The sequence below is a fragment of the Salarias fasciatus genome, chromosome 13 (assembly GCF_902148845.1).
Source record: "Salarias fasciatus chromosome 13, fSalaFa1.1, whole genome shotgun sequence".
Lineage (NCBI taxonomy): Eukaryota > Metazoa > Chordata > Actinopteri > Blenniiformes > Blenniidae > Salarias > Salarias fasciatus.
In genome coordinates this window covers 21,612,404-21,622,076 of record NC_043757.1, presented here as the reverse complement: position 1 = coordinate 21,622,076, position 9,673 = coordinate 21,612,404, and the positions used below count along the sequence as shown (strand labels likewise).

General features: G+C 43.8%; 1 protein-coding gene across 2 annotated transcripts; it reads right to left on the bottom strand.

Moving 5' to 3' along the window:
- Nucleotides 1-106: 106 nt before the first annotated feature.
- Nucleotides 107-7,212, bottom strand: slc16a9a (solute carrier family 16 member 9a). 2 transcript variants are annotated; one of them, XM_030107034.1, is made up of 6 exons: nt 6,920-7,212; nt 5,915-6,173; nt 4,287-4,430; nt 3,254-3,349; nt 1,795-2,673; nt 107-1,698 (listed from the first exon to the last, which is right to left on the bottom strand). In XM_030107034.1, exons 2-6 carry the CDS (start codon nt 6,111-6,113, stop codon nt 1,514-1,516), a joined length of 1,503 nt encoding a protein of 500 aa, XP_029962894.1. In that variant the 5' UTR covers nt 6,114-6,173; nt 6,920-7,212; the 3' UTR covers nt 107-1,513. The 2 variants fall into 2 exon arrangements, with proteins under 2 accessions (XP_029962894.1, XP_029962893.1); XM_030107033.1 differs by lacking the exon at nt 6,920-7,212 and adding an exon at nt 6,317-6,458.
- Between the last annotated feature and the right edge of the window lie 2,461 nt (nt 7,213-9,673).

The following is a 9,673-nucleotide window of genomic DNA, read 5'->3' as shown; positions in this document are numbered from 1 at the left end:
TAATAATAATAATAATAATAATAATAATCATCTTACATACACAGTACCATTAAATCTTTTTTAATCAAATCAAAATTTTTATTTGCATTTTTTTAAATAAAGTAGAAGAACATACATTTCAACATAAATAATACTGCAATAAAAAAAAATAAAAAGTCTAAAACAGTTTTCTCTACAAATTGTAACTCATCAGCACCCCATGAGTACCCTCTACAAATATAAAAAGCAAATACTAATATCCCAGATTCAGTCAGCAACTATATAAAAAAAAAACAAGACAAAACAAAACACACATTTGTAGTGGTCTAATTAACAGTTTTCAAGCGATTCTAAAAGCCTATTGCAATGTATTTGTTACAATTATGATAACAAGAGTCAAACAGAAACAACTTTTTAACAGCTCTCTGGCTGGTATTGTGCATAAAAAAGTCACTAGCACATTGGACATAATCTAGTGCTGATACAAAAGTTTATCAAACAGTCTCCAGATACACAATCGTGTGCACATATGCAACTATGTGTGTAGACACAAGGGCATACATTATATACACACATACGCACACACACATTTATACACACACACACACACACACACACACACACACACACACACACACACACACACACACACACACACACACACACAAACAAACACACAACTTGATAGACAAGAGGACCAACCTGGACAACATAAATGCCAGTACAGGTCATAATAACTGTGTTGCAAAAGAAATCCACATGCTGTTAAGGTACATGTTTGTGAATCAACACAACTTCTGCTTCATACCGAAACAGAGAGGTATGTGGAAGTCAAGCCATTCTTAAAAAAAACAAAAAACAAAGTTACAAACAAAAAAGTCAATGCACTTAAAACACAAAATAACTAGAAAGCAAGGCTCTTGGGTTGTTCCAACAGGCATTATGTGTTGACAGGCATTGACTGTAATGGATGCTTTGGTAAAATACATTGTGGAGTAATTAAGGTATACATCAAAACCAGAGCACAAAATAAAAACAAAGTTTTTCATGATTATCAAAACGAGCTCCCTCCTTCATTCAATTTCTGCATTCTTCTATTGCAATGAGATCCTTTTTTTTTGTGCAGAGTGACTTTAAATTTTATTACAGTAACACTCAAACAATTGTTATGGCCACCCGATAACACTTCAACACTGCCATGAAGTGGAAACCTGTGTATACATTAACACAACGTGGGCTTTTGGGACTCTAACAGTATTGTTCTTTGACCTCGTAAAATGAGGCAATAACAAAAAATTCAACAAAAGCATCAGAGTTCAACCTTTAAAAACAATCCGTTAGTGAGTGATTTCAACCTGAGAGGTGCAGGTTAAGTACAGAGGAAAGGCCTGTTTTTCCAAAATTTGGTATCTAGAAACCTGACAGCAGAAATGTGTGCAGTCAGAGAAAGGAACTTCCTCCTCGAGGTGCTTCAGGTACAGTCGCTGGGCAGTTGGCGTGAGACTTCATGACTTCTCATGAAAGGTGCTCATATTCAGGCTACTGAGGCAACTTTATCACAGTTGCTGGTGTAATGGACGTCTGGCCTGTTGTTGTCGGCGTGCTTTCTGTGCCAGCAAGGAAGAGTGAGCAGAAAGAGGATGAACGCTCCCAGAATAACACAGCTCCCACTGAAGTAGAAAGCCCAGTCATATGATTGCGTCCAGTCGAAGAACCAGCCTGCCAAGCGATGACAATAACAGACAATGTTAGTACAGTCAGCAGAGATTGCTGCAAGATACAAGAGTCAGCAAAAGTAATGCTAAAGCATCTTACCAACAACAGGAGGTCCGAGCATGATCCCAAATCCCCCAAAGAACATCAGGATTCCGTGGGCTTGGGTCAGTCTGTCCAAGCCGACAATCTTTGTGGTAATGTAGGAGGTGAGAGACCAGTTTCCAGAGAAGAAACCGAGGACAGAAGACAGAATCTGCAGTCCCACATAAGTCTTAGTGATGGGGATAAGAAGCAGCACCACACCTCCAGCAAACATGGTGAAGGCATACAAATAGATGCTGTTGATCCAACGGATGTCCACCAGGATGCCCAGAACTAGTTTACCCACACCTGCAGAAATGGCCCCGATGGACACCAGAGGAATGACACAAACTTCTTCAATGAGTCCTTCGCTTTGTGCCACGTCCTCAATGAAGAGCACGGGAGGGAATGCACCCAGGCTGAAGAGGAAGACAGCGATGCAGAAGGCCACCATGGCTTGGTCCTGCAGGATTTCATACATGGACTGCATGTATTTGGAATAGGCCTGCTGCTTCTTCTTAATGACTTTCATGATGGCTAATCCAGCAAGGAAGCTGCCTTTATTCTTCTCTGTCTGAACAGACATTTCCTTGGCTTCGATGTTAATGAGGAGCTCTTTCACTGTCAGAGGTTTCTCCGGTGTGGTTGTGGTCGAACCCGCTGTGATTTTGAGGTCATCGAACGCCGGCTTCTCAAAAAGCTGCTCCTCCGTGTTGCGCTCCAGGGCGGCCTTCTGTTTTAGGTAGTACCCCGGCATGTTCAGAGGCCTCATGAAACCCGCACAGGCCATTAGGTTCAGTGCTAAAGCCCCGATGATGAGCAGGCAGCCATCCAAGCCGTACAGAACAATCAGCTCGTTTTGGATGGTGGCGTAGATGAACGCACCCACACTTGTGCCTGAGTGGGGAAAGAAGAAAAAAAGACTGATGTTAATGGAGTGAAGTCAAAGCATTACTTTATATCAATGGAAAAATTTAACCATTATGTGCCTTATCTCTCAATTAAAGAGAAACATGTAGACAGCAAAATCAGTAGTTCTACGTTACTGAGTGACACATTAAAGATTTACATGGGATTGTACCCGTGCTTATTAAAATAAAACTTCCAAAACTCTGATACTGAAGTCTCAGCCACATTAAATCTGCTAGCTGAAAGCTCAAACACATCTTTCAATAAGACATTTACATGGAGGGAAGTTCTCATATCTTCACATGTATTATTAATCTTATGGACTATCAACCAACCAAACTGGGTTGACCAATGGGAGAGCAGAGGTGGCTTTGATCCTGTGGTCACTTCCGGAAAAGCCAGCAGTCATCCTATCCCTACATATTTCTATGTCCATAATCTGTCCTTGCTACACTACAGATGTTTACCTCAGCTTCCTAAGGCTTCCAGCAGCTCATAAATGTAAGGAGTGAGCATGAAGAAGTGGTTTGAACCCAACAGATCACCGGGCAGGAGGAGGCGGCAGTACCTGTGGTGACAATGCCGAGGGCCAGGCCGCGCCGCTTATCGAAATACTGACAGGTGATTGTCAAAGTGGCTGCGTAGACCAGACCACAGCCCAGGCCTGCGGCAGGAGAGAAGAGAGAGGACGAGGACAGACATGCAGATCATTTCTATTAACTCAAGTTAAACAATACAAACCTTTCACTTTTAATCAAAGTGTTCGCAAAATTACAAACTCAACTGAATGTACAAACGTCATGCTAAACTGCACAATGATATTGTGCATGGTTTGTTTTTGAATAAAAAATATATAGCATGATTAAGTGCAAAGTTCACTGAGTATAAGGTGTCCTGTGCCAAACACTGCGTAAAGCAAAACTCACGATGAGCAGTAAACAAGCTGCACGTGCTCCTACAGCCAGAAATCTAAGGGCATCTCTAAAAATAAATTACAGTCTTCAAATATGCATGGCCTCCCCTCTCCGGCCCGCCCTGCGCAAGAGGCAGTGCTGATGGTGCGGGGTTCAGCGGGATTAAGCATGACTGGGCTGTCAGTTAATGTGCTCTAACAGGTGGTGCTCGGCCCACGCAAGCACCAGAGAGGGCACAGAGGTAATAAAGGCACTCAGCGGAATCAGGCTGGGCCATTACGGTATTTTCTCTCCACATCCCAAAGAGTAATCTCAAACAAATGGAGTGATAGGATAAGTGTGTTTGTTGTCAACATACATTCGTGGGCAGTGGTATTCATTAACAGGTGATTAGGATATTGTCAGTCTGCGATGTTGCGTAACGGTCCGACTTGCTTTGTACCAACGATTATACAATAGTTTACAAGATTCTCATAGGTTCTGGGATAAGAAGATTAGGTGACTCCCCCTTATGACCGCGGCAACATCAGACAGTTTTCTCCCTGACTGGCAGAGCGAACGTCTCTACATGACAGATAAAAATGCAGTCATGTGGATGAGGTGTCAGGTCAGTCTGCGGCTGTAACACAGTACTGTAAACAACATGCATAAGGGCGCGACCCGGTGCTATTACAAGGTGTTCCTCACCAACCACAATTCCATAGGAAAAGATGAGGAACTGGACGTTTGGAGCAAAGGCGCTGAGCATCAGGCCGCCAGACACCATTACGCCACTAAAGATGGTCACGGGGCGAGCGCCGAAGTTGTCCACGCAGGCGCTGCAGACAGGACCTGTGGAGGAGGAGGCAGAAAGAAGGAAAAAAAAAAAGTATGCGTCAGTGGCATTAATATTATCAATAAACAAATATGGCGACCATGTTTCTCACCTTGCAAAGCACAGCTACATATCAGTACACTGTCGTATCATATTAGGTTTGACCTGGTAATCTGTCAGAGGTGTCACATCTCTCAGGAGGACTCAGAGGGGTTAAGAGTTTGTTTACAAAACACACTGCACAAATAAAGGTTGCATTTTCAGTCCATATTTTATTTACTTTTTCATTTTACAAATCTCTTCCTCACTGGCTCTCAACAAAAAGCTTATTCTAGCCCCACAGTATTTAGTTTAATTTAGCAACTTAAAAACCCATGATTTGTCAGAGGTCTGAATTCTCCCGTCTCCTAAGGAGTCTGAGTCATGCACCATGTGACATTTACTGTTTCCTTTCCCTCTAATCAGGGGGAAGACCCTGCTGTTGTGCAGCGGGAGCTGCAGTGCTGCAGCAGGCTGACAGCTGGGACACGTGTCCCGGACTCGGCCAAGCCCAGGGCCAGATCTGTCCAGTCATGATTTTCACCTCACTCCTTTGAGAGAGACGTCAAGAAGCTGGGGTTGCAAGGCAAGCTTTTCCTTAGACGGAAATGTCAAGCCGGGGCTTACGTCCCCGATCCTGCCTGTTTAACAGTCATGCGGCGCATTTCCCTGACAACACTGAACCGTAACTCGGCATATATTATCATCATTTTGTGTATTTGCTTTGATTTTTACTTCAGCAGCTATGTTGTCACAGATGCTTCTGTTTTTTCTGTTTCATCCAGTGCTTACAGTAGGTTTCTACTGAAATTCTCTCTCTGCAAATATAGCAATGTCTCTGTTTCTCCTCTTATCCATTTTCAGCCATTCTTTCTTCTCCTGCCTGTGTGGTTAGATTAAGGGCTAAGTGATCCTCCCACAGCCATACCATGGATGACTTGCACTTGCTTTGCTCTCGTGGAAAATCAATAAGAGTAACTCTGCTCAGGGAGCCACAAAGTGCCCATCTTTATGATGGCTTTTTAAAGAACCCAGTGAAACATCGCAATAAGCAAACTCTGGATCACCTGTAGCAGGACACTGAATACACCGTTGCACAGAAGTCATTGTTCAAACTGAATAACTGTTGTGTCTCCTTCGTTATCAGTGGTATAACGCAGAGTGACAGCGCATTATCAAGACAGGTGTAAAGGTAAACATTCAGAGCACAGTGAGACGAGTCTGGAGATTTATGACGTGTCGCTGCAGCACTGATTTAAGGCTGAACTTGTAATTGTCACAGTTCAAAATTTATGAGGTCAAAAGAGCAAAAGAGATTACGTTTATCTTTTCCCGTATTTGTCTCGCTAAACAACACAATCTCAGCAGTACGAGAATGTTTCCATAGCTGGCAGTTAATTCTTTCACCCCGCCGTGTGACTGTCTCATAGTGAGTTGCAGTAATCCAGCATGTGTTACTCACTGGCTATTAGTCCAACTCCAGCCACCAGGGAGCCCACCCAGGCCGTCATGCCCTTGCCCTCTTGGAAGGCCTGCAGCCACTCGGGGTACAGGACGCCCATCGACTGGGGCGACCCGTAGGCCAGGAGCTGTGCCATGAAGGAGGCTGCAACGATCACCCATCCCCAGCCTCCGTCCAGAGCTTTAGAAGACGATGTCATGGTGCCGGTGGTACTGCTGCCCTGTGAGCGATGTGCTGCAGCCGGACTGAGGAGGGGATCCTGCAAAAAAGCACAACAACAAACACTCTTAAAGGCAAATGTTAAATCAACAATAATAATAATAAAGCAAATAAATCATCTGGATCAAGATAATTCTAAAATTTCCATCAGGACCTATTAATGTTTTCAGTTTCTATACTCACTATAAGCCTTGATGTTGGGAAGGCTGTTGCAGCACCTTCCTGAGATTACAGGCAGGTCACCTGTGTGAGGTCCTGATCACAACCTGACTGCAACTTTCCCACAGGCAGCCGGCCCTTTTTGTCCCTCTCTCTATAACCACACCTTGGAGGAGGAGAAAGAAAACTGCCTCTAAGTGCCCCCCTGCACCTTTAACCTGCTTATTACACGGATCACTTCCAGGAGACATACAAGGGAAAAAAGCTTGTCCTCAATGCTGAGCTGAACTTTTTCAGACCACTCTCATTAATAATTTGTGGCCCAACGCAACTTTAGACAACACTGCACATCTTAAAGTTGCTGCAAAGATGTATAACATTCAGATTAGACAGATAAGATTACACATGTTGACAGCTAATAAGTCAAGATGTTTTTTTTTCTTTTTCTTACATTTTTTTTTAATAGCATGTCGTATTCACATATAAAGCAATAACATCACGGAAAGAGAAAAAAAATGTTACCTGCAATCACATTCACAACCCGCTACATTAGACTGAGTTACTGGCGCAGACGTGCGTCGAGGTTGTCCTTGTGTGAAAAAAAAAAACAAAACATGCGGCACTCACCTCAGCATCAACAAAAACAGCAGCAGCAGGCGGCTGCGGAGCTGTGCGCTCTGCTCTGGGGGCAACTTTCCATGCAGGATGGTTCTGCCCCGCTTTAAAGCCCCCCTTTCTGCACACAGGCGATAAAGTGTCGCGCACGGGCGCAGATTTCCCTCCCCGCCGGGATGTGTGCTGGTCTACGTGTCAGAAAAGCGGCTCCGCATCAACAACGTTCATTGTGCATCCGTTTCTTGCGGCTTTTGGAGCCGGCGACAAACCGGTTCAAAGCTGTTCTTGCTGGTCCGGCAGCAGCTGAGCGCAGGAGGAAGAGCGCCGCTTCCTCCTGCGCGCCTGGAGCGCATCGCGCAGCGCGGCTGAGCGGAACTGAGCTGTGTGTGTGTCTCTCTCTGTGCTTCATATGTTTCCAATGTTCTCTGCTAAATATCTTAAAGCAGTGGAGCAATTAAGAGCCCGGGAGCGGCGTGCACACTCACATTCACACGCACATGCAGACACTTAAAAGTGTTTACCTGGTTGATCTGCGGGGCCGAAAGACACAAATCTAAGTCAGACTTTGTGTCCTTTTTGTTGTTGGTGGTGGTGTTTTTGTCTTTTTCGGGGAGCGGCTCTGAAAAGCAAATTGGAAGAACTAGTGTATTTATAAAGCAGATGGAAATGGACGCACTTTCCCTGCTCGCACCGCTCCCATCAGTCCCACGGACAAAGTTGAGGGTTCGTGTGTTGCGGTGGGGGCTGGGAGCGAGGGCTTCCTCTCTCCAGGAACTCTGAGCATATCGCCATCAGTCCAGTCTGAACCGGTTGATGGATGGTAATAACAACACCACACTGCGCCGGTAGGGCGCACTGCCCTGACTTCTCCTCCCGGTGAGAGCCGAGGAAAACAATACACGCTCAAAACTTGACCTACACTGAGAACAACCCCTGCTAGTATACTCGACTGAACAGGATCCCAGAAAGCAGACGACAATTCAAATGTTTCCACACATATACTTACACACCGCTCTTGCTTTATCACTTATTTCCCACATGATATTATATTAGTTCAGTCAGTACTTAAGTGATATCAAGTTAAAAGGAGAATAGATGACCTTCTTCCTGTTGTCATCGATGGAACACATTGATTTTTGGATATATGTTCTGTGGTTGCAATGAATCCGCCCGGGGCCTGCATGTGGTCCGCTGTTCAGCAGCGTCAGAGTTAAAGGAACTAAAATAAAATACACGTGGGAAGTTTTACTCAACCACAGACAAACAATCACTGCAAAGATAAAATGGGTGTAACCACTGCAAACAAAACACGTGGACTGCAGCCTCCACGTTTCATATCGTTGAACTTCCTTGTTTGGTTTCTAAAAAGGTTCCTAAATAGAATTTGCAATTGTCTTTTCAAACAAAAAAAAATGATACAGGAAAGAAAGAAACTCTCAAAGAAAAATCATTATTTACATTGTACAGTTGGCGAATTAGATAGGTGGTTAAAGGAAGAAGAAAAACCAGATTGGAAACTGGTCTTCACGCTAAATGAAGACAGAATTCTTCAAGCTTTTTCCCATAGCTGCGCTCCGGTGCCAGAACGGGTCTTACAGAAAAGATTTAGGCACCATAATCCCCTTCTGCCTGAAAAATTAAGAGCAAAAAAGAACAAGGGAGACAGATTTAATTGTGCTTTGGAGTGGCATGACTCTGACATGTTGCCTCAGACCAGTTTGAACCAGATGCAGTGCATGTGAGGGACACTGTGTAGGCATCTGAGGACACTGGTGGAGCAGATTACAGAGCAGCCATGATACACATTCCCCACTATTGACGAGCGCTATAATCGATGCTGGTGCCGAATTTCACCGGCTTGCATAAGTTATTCAATACATTTATTGACAGAGCTTCTATATATGGGCTATTCGTTCTGGGATGTTACAGGTGACTTTCTTCAGCTTTTCTTTCATTCTGTTGCAACTAATGCCGAGGCATCTTCTAATCACCATCTGATCTTTTTTTTAATAAATACATCAGAAATATCTGGTACACTGGGGGTTTAAAGAGACTCTAAAGGAGCATGATTTGGATCCATGCCAGACAGTCATCCTAACATTACAACATCAAGTGTTTTTTCGTCCATTGTACAAACTGTGCTGACCAAAGCAATTTCTGCTCAGCATCCCAGCAAAACTGCTGATCACAGTGTCGGTTTTTATATACGTAACTTACATAACTTCCTGCTGGGACATGGCTGTTTTTTTATTAATACAATCAAAATCAGACCTTTCACGGTAAACTGAGATGATCAATGGCATGAGTCAAATTCTGTTTCCTCCTCCAGGAGAAAGAATTCATTAAAATGCAGTAATACACAGATTATAAAAGGAAGCATTCATCCTTTAACTCCAGGAAAATTAGCACTCAGAGAGAGAATATCTTTGGTTTGCATGCCGGATTGGGTTTAGGAGCCTGCATGTTCTCACAGGCAGGCGCTCAGGTTTCCTCCTAAACTCTGAAAACAGATTTCAAAGATTCATTATATTTGAATTGATAACCGGTTCTTTGTGTAAAGTGCCATCTCCAAATTAGTTGGTATTAAAATGTAGCAGGTAATTGTGAGATGTTAGTTTTAAACCTGAAGCTCATTAGTGAACACACACTCACACACTCACTCACACCTCCCCTGAAGCTGACCTGCTATTCTGACATTTTAAATATCTTCTCCTTTTCTCCGGCACTTTTTGTCGGACATCTGAGAAGCAGCGGCCTGCTGTTCTT